Source organism: Acanthochromis polyacanthus, chromosome 5, assembly GCF_021347895.1.
Source record: "Acanthochromis polyacanthus isolate Apoly-LR-REF ecotype Palm Island chromosome 5, KAUST_Apoly_ChrSc, whole genome shotgun sequence".
NCBI lineage: Eukaryota > Metazoa > Chordata > Actinopteri > Pomacentridae > Acanthochromis > Acanthochromis polyacanthus.
In genome coordinates, this window is record NC_067117.1 from 4772178 (window position 1) to 4796155 (window position 23978).

A 23978-nucleotide genomic window follows, 5' to 3' on the forward strand; every position below is an offset into this window, starting at 1 on the left:
TGTTTCTTTTTTCCACCAAAAAAATGTTCAAAAATTTCCCAAAAAATGTAGAAAATGTGGAAATTTTCCCTGTAAAAATGTTTTTTTTCTCCAAATTTTCAAACTTAAAATGGATCAATTTTGATCTACAGACCTAGCCTAGCCGCGCTAGACCCAGGTCTGAAGACGCAAGGGTCTAGGTCTAGAACTCTTGACGGGGAGGGAGGCGGGCTAAAAGGTTGTCTTTCAAATCACTCTGCAGCAATTGGGTAGGTATACAACCAATCAGCGCAACGAATAGGCTGACGTAGTTCCTAGAGCGCCAGAAATCAGAGGATGCGGGAGTTCGGTGAAGCCTTATTTATACAGTCAATGGGTGAAGCTCAAGTATATTACAGACATGTTAACAGAAAGATTATTCAGAGTCGGTGCTAATGGAGCTCAACGACTGTTGTTGTTTTTGTTGTCGACCCTGGCAGAGAATTAAATTCGTTGCCGTGGGTTGTCTAGCGCGGCTAGGCTAGTTGTTTCCGGTTGTTTCTGTCAGAATCGTCGCGCCTCTGTCGTCACTTAGTTACGCCCGCCTTCTGACTCTACACTTCATGGTGATTGGTCGGCCAGTTTTAGGAGAATCCAACCTCGAGGCTTACCGAGGGTAACTAGAACCACCATGGCAGAGAATTAAATTCGTTGCCATGGGTTGTCTAGCGCGGCTAGGCTACTACAGGACGACACGAAGGTTAAAATAAGATCATTTCAAAATGATTTGACTTAACAAGATATTTAACCCTCGTGTCATCCTGGAGGTCAAAATTAACCCGTCCTAAAGTTTGAAAACGTAAAAAAATATGTAGGTTTTCACACTGAAACTTGTGATGTCCACATTTTCAACAGTTTTGGGAAATCTTTGAACATTTTTTGGTGGAAAAAAGAAATATTTGAAATGTTTTTTAACCAAAAAAATTCGCTGGATTTTGGTGGATGTTTTTGTGAATTTTCTTGAAGAAAATATTAGAAGTTATATATGGACTCACTTTAGATATTTTTATAATTTTTTGGAGGATTTTTACTCATTTTTTGAAAATATTTACAAGAATTTTCTTGCCAAATTTGGGGGACTTTTTTAAAATAAAACTTTAAAGACATTATTGAAATTTTCTTCCTGAAGGTTTTGAAAATTTTCAGAAATTTGGGGATTTTTTTTGCTGAATTTTTGGGTTTTTTTTCAAACAAGGAAACAACATTTTTTGGTAAATGAGTACAACAGGGGTTTTTGCAGTGCTCCCTTCTGCTCTGAGCTCGGTGTTCGCTGCTGATGTTGCATTCCAGTTGGAACAATCCCACTGTTTTCCAGACTCCAAAGTGGACGCCTAAATTGGACAACACCTCCCCCCTCTTGCCCTCCTCCACCTCCCCCAATTGCACCCCTCCGCCTCCCCCCTTTCTCTCTCTCTCTCCGCTCTCCAACCAACCAGCCAACCCACCGCCACCCACTCCTCCCATCCACGCATCCCCTGGACTCCTGTCCTTATTTGGGTAGAGACGTTCTGAGCGCTCGGCGGAGGGGTGGAGGTGGTGGAGGGGTGAGGCGGAGGAGGGAGGGCATTGGGTTGACATAAGGGAGGCAGGAGGAGAAACAGTGAGCACTCGCAGCCCTTTCTTAATAAGGACATGTCTGGAATTCAGGCCCCTCTCTGGGTGAAGAGCCTCTCTTTCGCAGCACCTCGCTCCGACCGACTCTTGTGAGCACTTGGACCTCCGTGGAAGGTCGTCCGATCACACCGAAGCCCGAGCAGCGCGGGAGGTTTGCGGTGTTTTCTCTGCTATAATTGGAGATAAACAATGGAAGCCGCCACCTCCTCGCTGTGCCATCGGCCTTTGATTGCCGGTCCCCTCAGCACCTGCACATTCATTAACGACACACTCTGAAAGACGTTTTCACACCACACCACAGGAACCGGCATCTGCTGCACTCGAGGCCGAGACACAAATGTTTGTTTAAGGGTTACAGTAGTGTTGATGTCTGCGGACCTTTGTGCTGTTTTAGTTAATTTGTAGCGGCACAGACGACCGACAGCAACGCAGGAAATGAAGTGAAACCACAGTGGTTAGGCTGCTGTAATGTTAAGGTAGCTGCTTAGCAATAATGTGAGCCTTCTGCTTCATTTTCTTTAACCTTTTTTTACTTAACCCTCCTGCTGTTTTCATTTATGGACACCAAAAAAATATTGTTTCCTTGTCTGAAAAAACTCCAAAAATGCAGCAAAACGATCCCCAGATTTCAGAAAATTTGCAAAAACTTCAGGAAAACATTCCAATAATTCCTTAAAAGTTTTATTTTTTAAAAATATCCTGAATTTGGCAAGAAAATTCTTGTAAATATTTTCAAAAATGAGTAAAAATCTTCCAAAAATATCGTAAAAATTTCTAAAATGATTACATAGATATCAGTAAAACTTCTAATACTCTCTTAAAAACATTCACATAAAAATCAACCAAAATCAGCGAAAATGCTGCTTTTATACACTCATCTTAAGTTGATGTGATATTGGTACCAGTTAGCATGCTAACTAGCTGGAGATGCTAAGTGTACCATAAGTTCAACGGATATTTTAAGAACACACATTTATAGCATCGCTTAATGTTAGCATGCTGGCCTCCTAAAGGGATGGGAACAGTTAGCTAATTAGCTCAGTTGCTATCAGTAAGGTTGTTGCTAGAGGTACGGACCCGTACCCGTAGCCTGTGGACTACGGATACGGCACTTGCCATTTGCCAATCAGATACGCGAGATCTGGTCACGTGACTCCCGGTAGACGCTAGCGGTACGGACCGTAGCATCAGTACTACAGGTACGGACCCTAAACCTGACCCTAACACTAACCCTAACCTTAACTTTTGCTTACCTTTCAGCAGTTTCCAGTGGTTAACAGCTTCTTGACTCGCGAGACTCGTGTACGGGTCCGTATCTGTCTGGCAAATGGAAAGTGCCGTATCTGTAGCCCACAGGCTACGGGTACGGGTCCGTATCTGTAGACACTACCTATCAGTAACATGAGTCATTTTAAGTTAATTGAAAGACATAGATCTGTAGCATCCCTTCTTTCAGAACACACTATGCTACACTGCACGAAGCAGCTCTGTGCTATATGCAAATATGCTAGCTGATGCTTACAGATTTAATGCAGGTTTCTCTGTTTAATTTGAATCACAGAACATAAGTTACTGTAAATACGCTGCCTTTCAGTTGGGCTGGGAATATATTTTTTCAAAGATTTTGCCATTTTTGTATGCAAAAACATGTTAATCGCAGTTTTAATGAGGTGAAGGACACATGTTTAAGTTTGTAGTTAAATAATTATTTAAAATGCCCAATATTTGCTTCTCAGATTTGAAGATTTGATGCTTTTCTTTGTTGCACGTGATAGTGAATGGACAGTTTGGGGCTTTTGAACTGTTGGTTCAATAAAACAGAAGACATTTTCATAGACTTTCTGTTGGACATTCTCACGAGCATTTTTCTCAGTGGTCAGTGAGATTCAAACCATACTGACAAGATAGATGACAGCCTGTTGAGGAGTGCTTTATTAGTTGGTGTCTTCAAGCTTTAAAGCTCTAGTTTATGTAGCTCTATCCTCATGGTTTCATGGACCCTATGAAGGCTAAAATCTGTTCTGTTGTGTAACTGATGTAAAGACATTGGCAGCAGCACTGAGTCCCTCCTGAAAACATTCAGACACCTTCACACTTTGTGTTGTAGAATGAAATTTCAGTGCTAAAACTGACATTTTCACCATGATTTATGATTTAGCGACAAAATGAATAATGGATCAAATGAGAGTCAGTTAAAACCCAAAACCTTCATTCTTCATCTCGCTAACACTCATCAAATTTAAAGAGCTGGAGCCACAAAATAGTGTCTCAAACGATAAGAAAAACATGCCGGTTCTTTTTTGGTGAAAGCACTAATTGACACATTATCATCCAGTTGCAGATTCAATTCTATTTTTATTTATTTGTTTTGTAGAAATACATCAGTTTTATTTTTTAAATATTATTATCTATCATATATATTCATATACATGTATACATTTTGTTGTTTTCTTTTCTTCTCATTTACTTCTATATTTGGGTATATATGTATAAATATATATATATGTTTCTTTTATTTATTTTTTACACTTTTTTCTAGATTTGTTGGATTTTTCTTTTTGTTTTTTGTTTTGCTAATTTTCTTCTATATTTGGGTTTATTTATGATTTTTTATTAATTATTTTTTATTTTTTGCTACTGTTTTCTTCATGTGGATTTATATACATGTGTAATTCTTTTCGTTTATTGATTTTCTTTTGCTATTTTTTCTGTATGTGTTAGTTTTTTTTCTTTTTGTTTTTTTCTCATTTTCTTCTATATTTGGCTTTTTTAATCAATTATTTTTTTCGTTTTTTGCAACTTTTTTCTATATGTGGGTTTATATACATGACTAATTCTTTCTGTTTATTTTGTTAATTTTTTTGCTATTTTTTTCTGTATGTGTTAGATTTTTTGTTTTTGTTTGTTGCTCATTTTCTTGTGTATTTGGGTTTATTTTTTTATTTTATTTTTTATTATTTTGCTCTTTTTTCCTACATTTGAGTCTTACAGGCTTAACTGTGTGTTACCGCCTCTGTTCTGTGTTTTTTTTTTTTTTTATGTTGTCTTTTGGATGCTAACTTTTATAAAATTTCCAGTAGAAATGACCAGGACAGGATACGACGAAGCTAATCCTTAGTCCTGCGTAGCTAGCAGTCATTGTGAGCGATGGAGCCATGTGATCCGTGAGGACTGAGGTGGATTATTTGAGCTGCTGATGAGTGCTCGGTTTCAGTGCTGAGTTTTAACACCGTGACCCCGTCGCAGAGGGCCCGCCATAAACAGTACCCTCTCAGCTAAAATTAGCAGCTCGACTTGTGGATATTTGTCAAACTCTCATTTGGGTTCAGTGACATCCATAAATTTAATGTTGTGTGTTGCGTGTGGTGGAACATCCCAGCAGGAACGGTCCTGAAGCCGCCTTTGATCTCCTGTAATTCCTCTTGAACGATGATGGGAGGGGAATGGAGGCATCACTAATCCTTTTTTTTTAACCAGTCAGCGGTTCTCTGATGATCTGATGTAACTGCAGTAATTATAAAGTGTTTTATTTCTAGATGCAGAGAAGGAAAGCCTAAGGGAGGTTTCCGGATTATCATAAATTGTATGTTTTGTTTTCGAAGATTTGGTTTTCAATCATAAATGCGTATGAGTCGGTACATAATTGAGGAACTTTTGAAGATATATCTTGCATCCATTTTTATTAAAAGTACAAACAATCATGGTTTTTACGTTCATTATGATCATGTCTTTACAAATTCTATAATTATTTATTATGGAAACAATCACTTATTAATAAAAAATGACTGGATATCACTAAATAACGGTCCCAATTTAATAACAGCCACCTTATAATTAGCTAAACAATAATAAAATGAGCTGATTCAAAAATAGTTTTGATTTTTATTCTTTTTATTAAGTTGAGGTTGAGGTTTTTGGGCAATATATCCAATTTTATATGCAAAAAAACTAATCACTTTCAACTAAGTTACCCGTTACAAAAACACCTCTCAAGGAAGTCACATGACCTGCTTCACATGATGTAATTTCCTCCTGAAGAAAAGACTGGAAAGACTCCAAGGCTTTCTGAGTTATTTAATATAAAGTAGTGGATTTATCGCAATATCTTCATGAGTAACTTTCAGTTACAATTTTACTCAATCGTATATGTAATATTTAGAAGAATCTTTCTCTAAAAATGCCATGTGGTGTTTGATTATTGGTGATTTTAGGCCTGAACACAGCAAAAATGTCAACTATGATACAAAAAGTCACGCAATTATGTATTGACCCGTATCTGTGATATTTAACTTCTTGGCTGCAGCTTTTGGTGTAATTAAACTATGAAGAATCATACAGATGTGATTTATATGGCACGAAGAACGGGAGTTTTACTGATTGGACGTTTTTATGTTTGCATTTTATTACTCGTGCAAATCATATTTAAAGACTAAAGGGTTCGTTTGTATGTTACAAGTAATTCACTGTTGTCTGACTCTCTGACTGTGTTAAAGCTCATAAAAGCATAAAACTTTGTCCTGTTTTGGAGAAAAAAAAGAGCTGAAAACAGAAGATATATCATCCAAACTCTACTGATACATATAATTTGATCGTTGTACTTTGAACATTCATCTTAGCGTCGTCTGTAGTCATCTCTTGCTTTATTTTCATCAGTTTCTGCAGAAATGCTAAAGCAGAAACACAAGCATCCTGGGAGGATCAGGGTTACCTCATAGACTTCCATTTCAGAAACAATACAATGCTGAAAAGGCAGCTTGAAAAATACTTAAGATCTTTGCCTGCAGTCAGCCATAAGCCAACCACATTGGGACACAGTTCCCAGACCACAAGAATTCTTTGAGGCCAGTGCTGATTAGTGAGGTCTTTAAACTTCGTTTTATGGAATATCTTGAATTCATTTGGCCATCTCAGAGAAATAAAATCAGGGAAATTATAGTAATAATTACGGTTTGCACTGTTTATTCATACAAACTTAATGACTGCAATAAAGTAAATGTCAAAGGAAGTCACGGCCCGTAGATGAATGACATTCCTCATTCATGTGCATCTCTTATTCTGCTTTGCATGACCTCGCACAACTCAGGACCTTCTTTGCAGTCACTTAAATGATTCCAGTTGTGTTGAATTTTGACGAGAGAGACAAACACAGTAGATACACTTTGCAGAGAGGTTAAGCTCGTTTTAGGATGTACATGTAGTTGAACTTCTTCAAATCCCTCCTCAGAGTTCTCAAAGTGAAAATTAGTCGGTGAAGATCCCAAATTCAAAGTAAGGAGCGACAGAAGAAAGTTGTTCCGTCTGCTGACCTGCTTTCCTGCCGGTTTAACATGGTTCCAAGATTCATGAAAGTCGCTCATCCAGCACAAACACCAAAAGGGATTTCAGGCTTCCTCATACTTGCCCAGCTGGCTGATTGCCTGCACACATGAACGCCACTAAAATAACATACTGGTGAGACAAATGATGGTTTGTAATTACAGGTTATGCCCAATCAAAGAGTCGGGCTTCACTTTGTGAGTGATAGCCATACGGTCCTTTCACATTTTTTCAGCATTAGAGTGTCTGCAGTTCCAACTGTGGCCACTAGGCAGGAATTTATAGACGAATCCAGGAAACACAACAAGGGCTGCTGGTGAACCATTTTTACTTTTCTCGTATTGCGATGCCTGTTAACATGTTTGTTATTGGACAAAACACACAAATATAATGATGATGAGCTACGATCAATTACAGCACACAACTTTGTACTTTTTTACCATATAAACAGTGTATATATGGAAGGATAAGGTGTGCTTTTGTTGCTGTTAGCACTGTGTGCTAGCGTATTTCTATCTATCTATCTATGTCACTAAAAACATAAATATCTAAAAATGAGTCAAAATGAATCCAGGTTTCTGTGTAAATCAAACACCAGAAGAACTTGTTTGTTAATAGTTTGTCACAGTTACACAATATACCACTGAGTGTAACACTGTGACTCACACTGTGATTTGATTTCATTGTTTTGGACAATAAGCCCGGTCTGTAGCACACATGAATAAGTTACATTAGGCTTCGTTTAGAGCAGGGGTGTCAAACAATCAGCCTGCGGTCCAAAACCTGACTACTTTTTGTCGTTTTGTCTCTTCCTTTTGTCATTTCTTTTGTCTTGTTTTCATCATTATCCATTTTTGTCGTTTTGTAACTTTTTTCCAGATGTTTTGTCTCTTTCTTGTTTTGTTTGGTGTCGTTTGTCTCATTTGTTATCATTTATTTCTCGTTTTTGTCATTTTGTGCCTCATTTTTGTAATATTTTGTCTTGTTTTTTTTTGTCTTTTTTAAAGTAAAATACGATATCATTCAGTTCCAGATAGCTGTGACTAAATGTTTTGTTCCTTTAGAGACACTCTGTGATCTGTAAGTTGTACTTTGTAAATGATAAAATGAGGCATAATGCTGCTGAAATTGAACTTATTTTTCTTCAGAAATTTCAAGTTGTTTATGATGTTTGGTAAAAAGATAATTGCTTCAATGTGAACATTTTCAGAATTTTTTTTTTTTTTACAATAAAAAAAAAGGAAAAGATGTGGAGTTGTGGTTAGTTTTAGGCTATCATGCTGGGATTTTTCTGGTCCGGTCCAATTGAGATCAAATTGGACTGAATGTGGAACCTGAACTAGAATGAGTTTGACACCGCTGCAATAGAGAAATATCCAAACTGTGTCGTTTTCATGGGATTTATTGATTATGAGAGAGATGATCATGGGCTAATGTTGGGCTGTTATCACCTGCTGTGATGATTATGAAGATGAACGTTGACTTCAGTTTTACATCGTAACTCCCATGCTCCTTTCTTCCACAGATCTCCTACAGATCTGTTGATATTGGGGCTCGGGGTCGGGCCCAGGGGGAGCCGCCACCATTGCGTCCAACGAGTGGAGCGCCAACGGTAGCCCAGAGGATGGGCTGGACGGGGACAACGAGGACAAGACCATGGACGGGGACGCCGAGGGGGTGTGGAGCCCGGACATTGAGCAGAGCTTCCAGGAGGCCCTCGCCATCTACCCGCCGTGTGGCAGGAGGAAAATCATCCTGTCAGACGAGGGGAAGATGTACGGTGAGTACGCTGGGAAACAGCCAGGGCAACAAATACATGGAAATCAGTCCCATAATGGACACGCAAAAATGAGAAAAAAACCATTCTTTGCATAGAGATCTGTGGCTGAAAGAAAACAAACATCAACTATCTATAGATGGATAGATGGATAGATAGACGATAGACTATAGATCGATAGATAGATAGACGAAAGACTATAGATGGATAGACGATAGACTATAGATAGATAGATAGACGATAGATGATAGATAGACGGTAGACTATAGATAGATAGACTATAGATAGACGATAGACTATAGATAGATAGATAGACGATAGACTACAGATAGATAGATAGATAGACGATAGACGATAGACTATAGATAGATAGACGATAGACCATAGATAGATAGATAGACGATAGATTATAGATAGACGATAGACTATAGATAGATAGTCCGATAGACTATAGATAGATAGATAGATAGACGATACACTATAGATAGATAGATAGACGATAGACTATAGATAGATAGACAGACTATAGATAGATAGATAGACGATAGACTATAGATAGATAGACAGACTATAGATAGATAGATAGACGATAGACTATAGATAGATAGATAGACTATAGATAGTTTGTTTTCTTTCAGCCACAGATCTCTGCAGAGTGAATGGTTTTCTCAATTTTGTGCATTCATTACTACAAAAGAAATGAGCAGAATACTTTTCTTCGTCTTGCGCTCGTGTCACAACTTCGACTCGGAGGTGAATGTTTTCTTTCCACACAGAGCTCTCTTTAACAAGTCTGTACTTGTCGAGCTGTGACCCAGGGGCAGGTTCTTCCAGTTGCACCAGCACTCTTCTCAGAGCTGGTTATTGCAGTCCTAAGAGCCGCTCAGCTCCTGTCCCCTTGATTTACACCTGTCTGTTCCTCCACACTGTTTTTCTTTACAGCCCCATTTTTTTGCCCACAGTTTTACGACGTCTTCTCTTCCTCGCTGCAGTTTTAGTCGCAAAACCTGCTCTGCTTTGTGTTTTTTTTTGCACTCATTTCTCCCCACACCGGTATCGCTGGGAGAACTTTTGCCCATGGGTGACTGGTTGGAGCTGGTTTTCTGGAGAAGTGCCGTGTTTGAAGCTGGATGGCTCGGTTAAATTAGCAATAATTAGCCCAGCGTGAACCGAGACTCAGGAACAAAAACATCACATTGGCATGCTGTTCCGTCCAACATTTTACACATCCATATGGTTTCAGGATAGTTGTGCCGTTTCCTGCAGCGCGTTCATTAAATTGCAGGTGTTGAGTCCTTAATGTCCTGAAAAAGTCCAGATGGATAAGTTGGCAAGTCTTCTGGTGGAATCACGGACATCCAGGTGTGGGAAATTGAACACACTTGTTTTTCGTTGTTTGGATCCCACTTTCCCATTGTTGAGACGGCGCTCTTTTAATTAGATTTAGCATTTGAAGTTGGAAATTTAGCTGAACAGGGCTAAATGTTTGTTCGCTGTTTTCCTTGGCCGTGCCCTCAACAAACCTCTCTTTGGTTTGCAGAGTTATGCTCTGTTCACCATTGTAACTCCACTCCCTCCCCCAAGTCCTGTTTTGTAAGAATCCCCTGCCCTTTAATTAATGTCCATCATGTTCTCAAACGTTGAAATTGATTCCGGCTTCAGTGCAACCATAAAAACCATCAATCATTGCCACCAAAGTCTCCGACTGTGTATTGTAAAAGCATTAGTGTTTGTTTTGAAAGTGCTGATTTTTGGGGGTGGTTTTTTTTAATGCGCTTGACGTCAGATGGGATTCTTTTGGCGTGATTCACCCAAGATGGAATCTCATCCCCGGGTTTGTCAGGCAGATTTGGATATTCAAGGACAAGCACATACCTGAGATTACTCAGCTACTGTTGCAGCTTCTGCTGTTCCTCTCAACCTGTTTAAGGACACAGTAGTGAGGAAACAAGCATCGGATTAAACGATTAGTCAAACGATTCGTCATCGCCTTTTGTTTGCAGACAATAATAGCTTCTAATAGTTCTGCTTTTTATCTTGTCCAACATGCGCCTTTAAGTTCAATGTTTTTGTTCAGACCACATAAATCAGGAATTTTAACCCTCCTGTTGTCTTCATTTACGGGCATCAAAAAATATTGTTTCCTTCTCTGAAAAAAATCCAAAAATTCTGCAAAAAAATTCCCCAAATTTCTGAAAATTTGCAAAACCTTCAGGAAGAAAATTCCAATAATTCCTTAAAGGTTGTCCGTAAAAGTTTGTTTAAAAAATTAAATAATCCCCCAAATTTGGGAAGAAAATTCTTTTCAAAAATGAGAAAAATTCTCCAAATAAATCCTAAAAACATCAAAAGTAATTACATATATATCAGTAAAATTTCTAATATTTCTTAATGAACATTTAAAAAAATCAACCAAAAAATAGATTTTCTTTGTGAACGTTTTTAAGAAACATTTTTTGCATTTTTTTCTCATTAAAAATGTTCAAAAAATTCACAAAAATATTGAAAATGTGGACATCAGAAGTTTCACTGTGAAAATATATTTTTTCCCACATTTTCAAACATTAAAACGGGTCAATTTGATCCATAGAACGACATCTAAAACTGAACTGAAGGACATTTTACAGCATAAACAATGAATCAGTTAATTGCGAAAAAATGACACAATGAATATAATCAAAAGTTGCTTCCCTAGAATATAAACGGACAAAAACATATACTAAAACATAGCTTTTCTGCTAACTTTTGTTGAATCAAACCTTATCTTTAGGCTGAGTTGAAGAGCTTAAACATAACATCATATATTTGTAGTTTTCCTCACTGGCAAAGCTCATTCACGACACGCGTCTAATTTTACTTTTGTGTACAGACTTTAACTAGAAGCCTTTGAAACCGTCTCTAAATTGGCCTAAGTAACTTCTCAGCTCTGTTTCGCAGGCCGGCGTTGTGTCCCCGGCTCATGAGAACGTCAACAAAGCAGCGGGCCGTGCACGAAGCTGCCCCCTTAGCAACAAACTGTCAGGACCCCCTTTAGAGGCGCGTTTTTTTTTCTAGAGCACTAAACACCCTCTCCATTTACAATAAGTTATCTGAGGCTCCGCTGGCAGAGCCGAGGCATGGCCCAGAAGAAGCCTTCTCACAAGGTGATTACCTCAGACGTCTAAAAGCTGGCCTGACGTGAGGCCGGGGGAATGTTAACGATTGCACTGTATGTAATTCTGTCTACCTTGCAGTCCCAGACTCCCGGCGGCCTCCAAATGTAGGCAAGTCATCCCTCCCATTGGGAATTCCACTTTTTCTGCCAAGGGTTTTTTTTTTTCTTATTTGGTGGGAAACCTTTGCAAATTTCCATTAGCAAGAGGACTGCTTCATGCATGCGTGTTCTCTGTTCCACGAGCCCGTCTAGACTTCCCAGTAGCGTTTCCAGTCATTTCCATAGCTCAGGGGTGACGAGGAGTTCAAAGGAGCACAGCACTCTGTTTTAATAAGTCACACATGTTAATAATCACTGCAGTTGTTTCAGAACATGAGAAACACTTAAGAAGCTCAACTTTAGGATTTCATCAGCTAGGACATATGCAAGTGTCCCCGCGTCAGAGCCGTTTTCATGTGACGCCATTCCCATATTTTTATATGAATCATACATCTGCACATTACATTGATAGATAGATGGATAGATTATTAATCCAGAGGGAAATTCAAATGATTCAAAATTGTATAATCAGTACAATACTTCCAGTAACCCTTTCATTTTAAGGTAGTTGTTAATGTGGATTTAAATTTGTAAAAAGTTCAAAACAAACAAGTGAGATGGACTGAAAATACTAGCCTTAAAAATACAACTGAAAACCAGCAACAGAGATCAGACTGAGTCAGCGGTGGTTGACAGGTACAGGATTAGTCACATAACAGTAACAGGAGCTGAAGGGACCGTCTTCAACAAGTGACATCACACATAGTTTGCTCATTTATTCAGCCATGCATGGAAACATGATGCAAAGCTGTTTCTGGCTTGGGGCCCAGATTATCTGTAGAAATTAGGGCTGGGCGATATGGCCAAAAAATGAAATCTCGATTTTTTTTTTTAGTCATCTTGGACAATTACGATTTTAATCGATTTTTGTTGTTTCTTTGCGGTCTGTTTGCTATGGCTAGTACCAGCACTCTTCCCATTCTTTAGGATGCCTCTGCCGGAGGTGCTGAAAGAGGTTAGTTGTGCTGCTACTCTTCGTTTTCACAGTACTTTTGCAAACCTTGCACATGACTGTAGTTTGCTCTGTGTCAGTCTTGTCAAAGCCGAACCACTTCCATATAATCAATGTAACATGAGGCCCTTTTCTCGCGACCAACTCTTCGTCCGCTATTCTGTCCGCCATGACGGGGGTGTGAGTGTTTGGGTGGAAGGAGATGAGAGGTGGAAGCAAATGCCAGTGCACAAGTCGTGAAAGGCAGAAGAAGAATCTGTATTGTTATATATTTAAGCTCGCCTCGATTTTACGATTTGGCAAATTTTCAAATCGTCAGGTTTTAAAAAGGTGAATTAATGGAATTAATTCGATTTACCGCCCAGCCCTAGTAGAAACTGGTGTTTAAGCAGCTGCTTAAAGGGCATAGTTTTAAATCAGCTACCGACAGTGGGAAAAAAACAACAACAATGGTTCAAAAATGGGATAAAACTGCAAGAATAAACTCTGTCAAAGTGGAACTTTTGTTATATTTTAAGTATCAAACCATCCGTTTTTCAAATTTGACTTTACTTTCTTTGGGCTTTAGCGAAACAAAAGATAAATGTGTATTTTCGCCATGGTGACCAGGCATGTGCTGCGTTATAAGGCGTAGCCAGCAGCTTGTTAGCTTAGCTTAGCATAAAGACTTGAAACAAAAGGAGACAGCTTACCCGGCTCCATCTAAAGGTAACAAAATCCGCTTTGCAGCTCACAAATTTATTGCTATGTAAAGTTATGTCTACCTAAATCTGCACAAAAACCAGAAACAACACGACCTAGACCTGGAGGTCACTGCCTCCGGTCAGGAAAGTGTTTGGCACATAATCCCCATCAAAACCTCAAAATGTCGTGTTTACACTTTGATTTATGTCCAGATTAAACCAAAGATCCAAAGATGTCTTTAGTTTGAGAGTTGTAGAGCTGCTGGTTTGGTGGATTTTGGTTCCTGAGAAGACAAAGCGACCGGTTTCCTTCGATGCTAAGCTAAGCTAATGAGCTTCTGGCTGTACTCTTTTATGTAAGAGTGTTATATCGATCTGCTCAATTTACTCCCAGAGAGCAAATAAGTTTTGCTTATTTCCCATAATGTTAAACCTTTGACTACTTTGATTTTCCACTCCAATTCATTTAGAGGAGGGGTGTCCAACATGAGGCCCGTGGGCCAAAACCGGTCCTCCAGAGGGTCCAATCCGGCCCTCAAAGTGTAAAAATTCCACAGAGGACATTACCTGCAAATTGTAAATTAATAAAACTATAAATTTGAAATAATTTCTAAACCACTATAAGTTGTTTTGATCATAAAGTAAAATACTAGATTGTTCATTTTTGCAATATTTTGTCTCGTTTTTGTTGTTTTTTCTCTGACTTTTGTCGTTTGTCTCATGTTTTTGTTGTTTCGTATTTCCTTTTTGTCTCACTTGTGTTTTTTGTCTTATTTTTGTCATTTTATGTTTCACTTTATTTGTTGTTTTGTGTATTTTTGATGTCGTTTTGTGTGTTTTTGTCTCGATCTGTTGTTTGTCTACTGCTCTCTTGTTTTTTCTCTAATTTTTGTCATTTGTCCATTTTTTTTATCACTTTGTAACTTTTCTGTCTAATTTTTTTGTCTCTTTTTGTTTTGTTTCGTTTCATTTTGTGGCACGTTTTTGTAATATTTTGTGTTATTTTTGTTGTTTCTTTCTCTGACTTTTGTTGTTTGTCTCATGGTTTTGTTGTTTTGTGTTTCCTTTTTGTCTCACTAGTGTTTTTTGTTTTATTTGTCATTTTGTGTCTCATTTTTTTTATTTCTCATCTCATTTTTGTAACATTTTGTCTAATTTTTTGTCTTTTTTGTGTGACTTTTGTCATTTTGATTTGAAATTGAATGTATTTTTCTCCAGAAACGTCAGGTTGTTCATGATGTTTCGTAAAAAAAAAAAAAAAAATAGCTCCTTAAATCGGAACATTTTCAGAGCGAACTTTTTTGCACTAAAACAAAGGAAACATTTGGAGTTGTTGTTATTTATCGGTTGTTATGCTGTGATTTTACTGGTCACTGGAGATTAAATTGGGCTGAACCTGAACTAGAATGAGTTTGACACCCCTGATATAGAACCTGAAATCAGCGCCTTTATGGAGACGTTCATCCTCAGTCAGATTAAATAGTTGGCACATTTTACCCTCAACTCACAAGTTCAGAGGAAGTAGCCTCAGAAGATACAGAAAGAATGCTGCCCGTCTTGTTTTGCTTCAGTTCTGTGCTGACATGTTGTTCACCTGCGTTTTCTGGCCTCGACAGGTGTGCCAAACCTCAGCACACCTTTTCTCTCACTCAGCCTGCAGCTGTTTGGCTGCAAAGCACTCTGGGTATGAAGAAGGAAAGACTGACTGGTGTTGTTTGTCTGCTGTTTTTGTTGTTTTGCATCTCATTGTTGTAATATTTTGTCTTGGTTTTGTTGTTTTTTGGTCTGAATATTGTCGTTCGTCTCATGTTTTTGTCATTTTGTTTCTCGTTTTGTGTGTGTTTTGTGTTATTCTTGTCATTTTGTGTTTTTATTTATTTTATGTTTTGTCGAGTATTTGTTGTTTTGTGTTTTTTTTGTTGTCTCGCTTGTGTTGTTCGTCTACTTTTTTGTTGTTTTGTTTTGCTTTTGTCGTTTTTTTGTCTCGTTTTGTCCATTTCTTTGTTCCTTTGTAAGCTCTTTGTCGACTTTTTGGTCTGTTTTCTGTTTTATCTTGTGACTTTTCTCATTTTTTTGTCTCTTTTTTTGTCATTTTGCATTTCATTTTTGAAATATTTTGTCTTGTTTTTGTTGTTTTTTGTCTAATTTATGTCATTTGTTTCCTGTTTTTGTCATTTTGTTTCTCCTTTTTGTCATTTTTGGTCTCATTTGTGTAATTTGTCATCTCATTTTTGTCATTTGTCTATTTCTTTGTCCCTCTGTAACTTTTCTGTCTAATTTTGGTCTGTTTGTTTTGTTTCATATATTTTCTCTCATTTTTTTGTCTCTTTTTTCATTTTGTGTCTCATTTTTGTAATGTTTTGTCTTGTTTTTGTTGGTTTTTGTCTGACTTGTGTTGTTTGTCTGCTGTTTTTGCTGTTTTGTTTCTCATTTTTGTCATTTTTGGGCTTGTTTGTGTCATTTGTGTATTTTTTGTCGTTTTGTTTCTGTTTTTTTCTGTTCCCTTTTTGTCTCGCCTGTGTTTTTTGTCTTATTCTTGTCATTTTGTGTTCTGCTTTATTTGTTGCTCGTGCATCGTTTATGTTGTTTTGTATTTTTTTTGTCTCGCTTGTGTTCTCTGCCCATTTTTTTTGTTGTTTTGTTTGTGGCTATTGTCATTTTTGGTCTCATTTGTGTATTTTTGTCTCGTTTTTTGTCATTTGTCCATTTCTTTGTCCCTTTGTAACTTTTCTGTTTAATTTTGATCTGTTTATGTTTTGTTTCGTGTCTTTTCTCACATTATTTGTCTCTTTTTTTAAATTTTGTGTCTTGTTTTTGTCATCGTGCATCTCATTTGTGTAATATTTTGTCTGTTTTTGTCATTTTATGTCTCATTTTTGTCATTGTGCATTTCATTTTTGTAATATTGTGTCTGTTTTGTCATTTTCTGTCTCATTTTTGTCATTGTGCTTCTCATCTTGGTAATATTGTGTCTGTTTTTGTCATTTTATGTCTCATTTTTGTCATTGTGCATCTCATTTTGGTAATATTGTGTCTGTTTTTGTCATTTTGTGTCTCATTTTTGTCATTTTGGTAATATTGTGTCTGTTTTTGTCATTTTGTGTCTCATTTTTGTCATTGTGCTTCTCATTTTGGTAATATTGTGTCTGTTTTTGTCATTTTGTGTCTCATTTTTGTCATTGTGCTTCTCATTTTGGTAATATTGTGTCTGTTTTTGTCATTTTGTGTCTCATTTTTGTCATTGTGCTTCTCATTTTGGTAATATTGTGTCTGTTTTTGTCATTTTCTGTCTCATTTTTGTCATTGTGCTTCTCATTTTTGTAATATTTTGTCTGTTTTTGTCATTTTATGTCTCATTTTTGTCATTGTGCTTCTCATTTTTGTAATATTTTGTCTGTTTTGTCATTTTATGTCTCATTTTTGTCATTGTGCTTCTCATTTTGGTAATATTGTGTCTGTTTTTGACATTTTGTGTCTCATTTTTGTCATTGTGCTTCTCATTTTTGTAATATTTTGTCTGTTTTGTCATTTTGTGTCTCATTTTTGTCATTGTGCTTCTCATTTTTGTAATATTTTTTTCTGTTTTGTCATTTTCTGTCTCATTTTTGTCATTGTGCATCTCATTTTTGTAATATTTTGTCTTGTTTCTGTCATTTTGTTTATCGTTTTTGTCGTTTTGTTTCTCATTTTTGCTGTTTTGTGAGTGAGTCTTGCGTGTGTTCTGACCTTTTGAAGAGCGCATATGCAGCCGGTTGGATGCAAGCGCACGCTTGTGAGAACCTCTGCCAGGTGAAGGTATAAGACGGGGTGTGATGCTGACTGAGCAGCCCTGGTGCTTCCCTGTCAGCCCCCTCGCTGAGATGTCAGGAATGTTTTCAGTCACGGCTGAGCAGTACGCGAGCAATTTAGGATTACCTCAATGTTATGAGAAGGGAGGAGGGAAGAGAATGAGGGCGTAGGAAGGCTTCAGAGCGGTGGAGTGGGGGGGAAAGTTATGGGGAGTGAAGAGAGATTACCTTTTTGCTCGCTGTCTTAGCATGGAAGTGGAAAATTCCAGCGGTCGTGTAGTGAAAGAGAAAGAGAGGCGTGTCCTGTCGGGGAAGAGGTTAAGAACGGCAGCCTGCAACCATCTGAGTGGGTGTTGAGCAATCAGCAAGGGAGTGATGAGCGGTTAGAGGGGGGTAGAGGGATGGACGGAGCCAATGTGGGGAAATTAGAGGCAGAGGACAGCGAGGATGTTGGTGTGATTGTCGGAGTGTGTGTCGGTGTGTCGCTGTGCACCTGTCGGGGTTCCCTGCTGTGTCTGAACCCCAAACATGTGGAGTCAGAGCAGATGACACGGCCACAGACTGAAGGCTCACTTATCTCTGTAGCTTCTGTGCCGAGGTTTGAAGAAACGGTGCTTCTCAAACTTTATCAGATCTTACTGCGTCTAAATGGTGATAGAATGTGTATCTGCACACCAAATTTACAGGTTTAGGAGCTTTTATTTTGTTTGTCTTTTTTATAGTCATTACAGTATAATACAATAAAAGCCAATAAGTGTCCGAGATTGTCAGATTGTTCGTTGTTCTTTTGTCATTTTGTGTCTCATTTTTGTAACATTTTGTCTTGTTTTTGTTGGGGTTTTTTTTTGACTGACTTTTGCCGTTTCTCATGTTTTTGTCATTTTATTTCTTCTTTTTTGTCTTGCTTGCGTTTTTTGTTGTTTTTTTGTCTGACTTTTGTCATTTGTCTCATGTTTTTGTCATTTTTTTCTCGTTTTGTGTTTCCTTTTTGTCTCACTTGTGTTCCTTGTCCATTTTTTTGTCGTTTTGTTTCTCTCTTTTGTCATTTTTGGTGTCATTTGTGTAACATTTTGTCTTGTTTTTGTTGGGTTTTTTTGTCTGAATTTTTTTTCATGTTTTTGTCATTTTGTTTCTGATTTTTGTCGTTTTGTGTTTCCTTTTTGTCTCGCTTGTGTTCTTTGTCCATTTTTTTTGTTCCTCGCTCTTGTCATTTTGTGTCTCATTTTTGCAACATTTTTTCTTGTTTTTGTTCTTTTTTTGTCATTTGTCTCATGTTTTTGTCATTTTATTTCTCCTTTTTTGTCTTGATTGTGTTTTTTGTTGTTTTTTGCAATTTTGTGTGTCGTTTTTCTCGTGTTTTTGTCTTGCTTGTGCTTTTTGTTGTTTTTTTTGTCTGACTTTTGTCATTTGTCTCATGTTTTTGTCATTTTTTTCTCATTTTGTGTTTCCTTTTTGTCTCACTTGTGTTCCTTGTCCATTTTTTGTCGTTTTGTTTCTCTCTTTTGTCATTTTTGGTGTCATTTGTGTAACATTTTGTCTTGTTTTTGTTGGGGGTTTTTTGTCTGGATTTTGTCATTTTTTTCATGTTTTTGTCATTTTGTTTCTGGTTTTTGTCGTTTTGTGTTTCCTTTTTGTCTCGCTTGTGTTCTTTGTCCATTTTTTTTGTTTCTCACTCTTGTCATTTTGTGTCTCATTTTTGCAACATTTTTTCTTGTTTTTGTTGTTTTTTTGTCATTTGTCTCATGTTTTTGTCGTTTTGTTTCTCGTTTTATGTTTCCTTTTTGTCTCACTTGTGTTCCTTGTCCATTTTTTTGTTTTGTTTTGTTTCTCTCTTTTGTCATTTTTGGTGTCATTTGTGTAATTTTTTGTTGTTTTAGTGCAAAAAATATGTTCTGAAAATGTTCACATTTAAGGAATTATCTTTTTCCAAAACATCATGAACAACCTGACATTTCTTAAGAAAAATGACCTCAGTTTCAACAACATTATGCCTCAGTTTATTATTTACACATTAGAACTTCCAGATCACAGTTTATCTACAAATTAACAAAACATTCAGTCACAGATGTCTGGATCTGAATGATATAGTATTTTGCTTTATGATCAAAATGACAAAAAAAGACAAAAAAACAACAACAAAATGTTACAAAAATGAGGCACAAAATGTCAAAAGAACAATGAGCAATCTAGTCTTTTACTTTATGATCAAAACAACTTATCGTGGTCGAGAAATTATTTTAAATTTATAGTTTTACTAATTTACAATCAGTAGTTAATGTCTTCTCTGGAATTTTTACACTGCGAAACAAAAGAAAAAAGAGACAAAAAGTTACAAAGGGACAAAAAGTTAGACAAAAAGTTACAAAGACGAGATACAAAACGATAAAAACATGAGACAAACGACAAAAGTCAGACAAAATATTGCAAAAATGAGACAAAAAATGTCAAAAGTGAGAAACAAAATAACAAGAAATGAGACAAACGACACAAAACAAAAAAAATGAGACAAAAAGTTACAAAGCGACAAAAAATGAGACAAACGACACAAAAAAAATTACACAAAACAACAAAAACGAGACAAAAAATAAGAAAGGCGAGATACAAAACAACAAAAACATGACAAATGACAGAAGTCAGACAAAAACAACAAAAACAAGGCAAAGTACTACAAAAACGAGACACAAACAAACAAAAGAACAAAGAACAATTTAGTAGGCTATTTTACTGTATAATCAAAATGACATATTGTGGTCTAGAAATTGTTCTAAATTTATAGTTTTACTAATTTACAATCTGCAGTTAATGTCTTCTTTGTAATTTTCACACCTTGAGGGCCGGATTGGACCCTTTGAAGGACCGCTTTTGGCCCGCGGGCCTCATGTTTGACACCCCTGCTCCAAAGTGTTTTGCTGTGGCGCTTATGCTGCTCCAACATGTGACAATATTAAAGCTTTTTCTTACAAAGAAAGAGATGCTTGGGAAATTAAAAAACGTGTGAATGCGTAGTTTGTCCGGTACCGATAGTTACAATGCTGTTAGCATCGTCTGCAGCACATGCAGCAGAGAATGCATCCAAGTTAAGGGGGCGGTGGTGCGGAGTCAAGCGGTGTCTTCACAGTAAAACTAGTTTGTAGAATCCCAGCATCGGTCAGGCTCTGATTTAGACCAGGAAAAGCTGCTGAAAATCACAGTTCTTGTCAGTTTGTCGTGATTTATCCTGAACCAGTTTGTCTTTTATTCTCGGTTCCATTTTCCATGTTTAAGTCGTCGTAACACTCGACTTTTTAAACGTTTTATTTGAGGCTTTGAAACCAAACGCTGGAGTCGTGTTGCTGTCTGAGAGGTAGGCTGTACATCACATGAAACAACAGCAATGTTTTAAAATATCTCAATACCAACCAGATGTTTTGGGGGGAAAAACGCTGAAGATGTCATCTCAGCTCCCAGCCGAAGACCCCGACCGTCCAAAAGACGAATAAAACAGATTTTGATTTACCGCACACGTCGAAGCCATTACTGCGAGCTGCAAACAGACTATAATGTCCCAAAATCACTTCTGTAATGACTGGGGTTTGGTTTTCCTCAGCCTATGAGTCCACTTAACTCCACTCAGACACGCTTTTGTCTCCACCTGTAGCACCTGCTTCACACTGTATGTAATGTACACTGTAAAAAAAAAAACAGTTGTTTTTACGGTAAAATTCTGCATGAATGCTGCTGTAAAATTACAGTAAAACATTTTCTACATTTACGGTAAATAATCATACTGATATTGTTGATTTTAGGGTTAAAAACGCGTTTCATTTTTTACTGTAAATTTTTTTTTAGCCTTTTAAAATGTGAAAATGTGCATAAATATCACAGCATTTTTCCATTATCAGCACAACATTTAGTAGATTTAACATTTAATATGTGTATTTTTCATAGAAATTGCAGTTAAAGCTGTTATAAATATAAAGGCATATGCACGTTATTAACAGAAAAGTACATCAAATTGACTGGTAACAAACTGTGTATTTGACTTGTTATGAATATAGCAACATGTTTCCATTACCAGTACAACAATATGTGCATTTAACTGGGAAAACTGTGTTCTTTAAACGCAACAATTACACTATTGTTACACATATTGCTTCATTTTTTCCATTAAAAACCGTGCAGGAGTCGGGAAACGTATTTTTTCACCTACATCTAAAAAACAAACTTTTCTCCTGATAAATCTTTGTTCATTGTTCTTTTGTCATTTTGTGTCTCATTTTTGTAACATTTTGTCTTGTTTTTGTTGCTTTTTTTGTCCGACTTTTGTCATTTGTCTCATGTTTTTGTCGTTTTGTTTCTCGTTTTGTGTTTCCTTTTTGTCTCACTTGTGTTCCTTGTCCATTTTTTGTCGTTTTGTTTCTCTCTTTTGTCATTTTTGGTGTCATTTGGGTAATTTGTCCCTTTGCTTTAGTGCAAAAAAAATGTTCCGAAGATGTTCACATTTAAGGAATTATCTTTTTCCAGAACATCGTGAACACCCTGAAATGACCTCAGTTTCAACAACATTATGCCTCAGTTTATTATTTGCACATTAGAACTTCCAGATCACAGTTTATCTACCTGTTTACGGGGATTCAGTGTTACATAAACGGCATCAGACAGATTTTTACCGTCATGGTCGGACAGCTTTTCACCGTAAAATTGCAAACTTTTTTTTATACCGCAGCGTAATTTACAACAAGATATCTGTGAACTTCTTTGCGGAACTGTGTGGTTGAAGCGATGCAATGTTCCTCTGCCCCCAGCTGAAGAGATTGAGAGTGACAGTTGGGTGGGGGTCGTCCTGGCATTGTTCTTCCGCTGCCTTCCTCTGGTGGACGGCCGGCAGCAGGTGCTGCTGTCCGCTGACTGCTGGGTCACACTGTGGTGTTGTTTTGGGAGAAGGGCTGCTTCGCTGCCAGGTGGCAGTTGTTGGCAGAGACAGTCATGGCTTTGTGTTTCCTCCAAGAGTTACTGCCCTTTTCAGCTGCCCTTCTAACCGACGACCCCCTACCCCAACCTAATGGCCCTCACCCCCGCCTCTACACTGCAAAAACTCAAAGTCGTACCAAGTCTGTTTGCCTTGTTTTTACTCCAAATGTCTCATCCCATTTGATTTAAGACAAATTCACTTAACAAGAGACATTTCAGGAAGATAGAGGTACTTGTTTTAAGACGATGCATCTTAAATATCATGTTAAATCAAACAATCTTGAAATGATCTGATTTTGAGTTGAATTTTACAAGAAAGTTCAAAATAAGTTGTCTTAAATTAGGAGGTTGCATGAAAGTAAAAATCTATTTTTGAGTGAAAAACTACTATTTTTGAGCAAGTATGACTGATTTAAATCATCCTCTCATCCTGCAAGTCAAATTGACCCTTTTTAAAGTTTGAAAATGTGGGGGAAAAAAAACATTTTCACAGTGAAAACTTCCACATTTTCAACATCCATCCATTCTCTATACACCGCTTTATCCTCACTAGGGTCATGGGGGGTGCTGGAGTCTATCCCAGCTGACTCGGGTGAAGGCAGGGGACACCCTGGACAGGTCACCAGTCTGTCACAGGGCTACATATACAGACACACAATCACATTCACACCTACGGACAATTTAGAGTTATCAATTAACCTCAGCATATTTTTGGACTGTGGGAGGAAGCCGGAGTACCCGGAGAAAACCCACGCATGCACAGGGAGAACATGGAGACTCCATGCAGAAAGATCCCAGGCTGGGATTTGAACCAGGGATCTTCTTGCTGCAAGGCGAAAGTGCTAACCACTACTACACTGTGCAGCCCACATTTTCAACATTTTTTGGGAAATTTTTAAAAATGTTTTTTAAGAACATTCGAGAAAAAAAAGAAATGTTAAAAATGTTTTTTAAGAACATTCACATAAAAATCAACCAGAATCCAGCAAATTTCACTGGATTTTAGTTGATTTTTTTAGTTGAATTTTCCTAAAGAAAATATTTGAAGTTTTACTGATATATATGTAATCACTTTAGATATTTTTAGGATTTTTTTTGGAAGATTTTTATTCATTTTTTGAAAATATTTACAATATTTAGATTTTCTTTTTTTATTTCTTGCCAAATTTGGGGATTTTTTTCTTAAAGAAAATATTAGAACTTTTACTGATATATATGGAATCACTTTAGATATTTTTAGGATTTTTTAAAAAGATTTTCATTCACTTTTTGAAAATATTTACAATTTTTATATATTTTATTTATTTTTCTAATTTTTATTTCTTACCAAATTGGGGGAATTTTTTTAAAAATAAACTTTTAAGGGAAACTTTGAAGGACTTTCCTTCCTGAAGATTTTGCAATTTTTTTTTATAAATTTGTGGAATTTTTTGCTGAATTTTTGGGTTTTGTTCAGTCAAGGAAACAATATTTTTTGGTGCCGTAAATGAGAACAAGAGGAAGATTAAGACAGCTAAGCTTGACAATCCTGGTAAAATAAAGCTTCAAATAAGTTTCCCAGCTAATTTTGAGATCTCAAAATTCTAAATATCACATCTTATTTCAAGAAATCAAGAAATTTGTTCTA

At 37.0% G+C, this 23978-nt stretch overlaps 1 protein-coding gene across 5 annotated transcripts in view; it reads left to right on the forward strand.

The window, feature by feature from the left end:
* tead3b (TEA domain family member 3 b) overlaps positions 1 to 23978 on the forward strand; it is a 62439-nt gene that overhangs the window by 17438 nt on the left and 21023 nt on the right. For all 5 annotated transcript variants that reach the window (XM_051947914.1, XM_051947916.1, XM_051947917.1 and 2 more), the window contains one exon: positions 8474 to 8728. In XM_051947914.1, the coding sequence (XP_051803874.1) occupies positions 8605 to 8728 (124 nt within the window). In that variant the 5' untranslated portion in view covers positions 8474 to 8604. The remainder of the gene's footprint in view (positions 1 to 8473; positions 8729 to 23978) is intronic.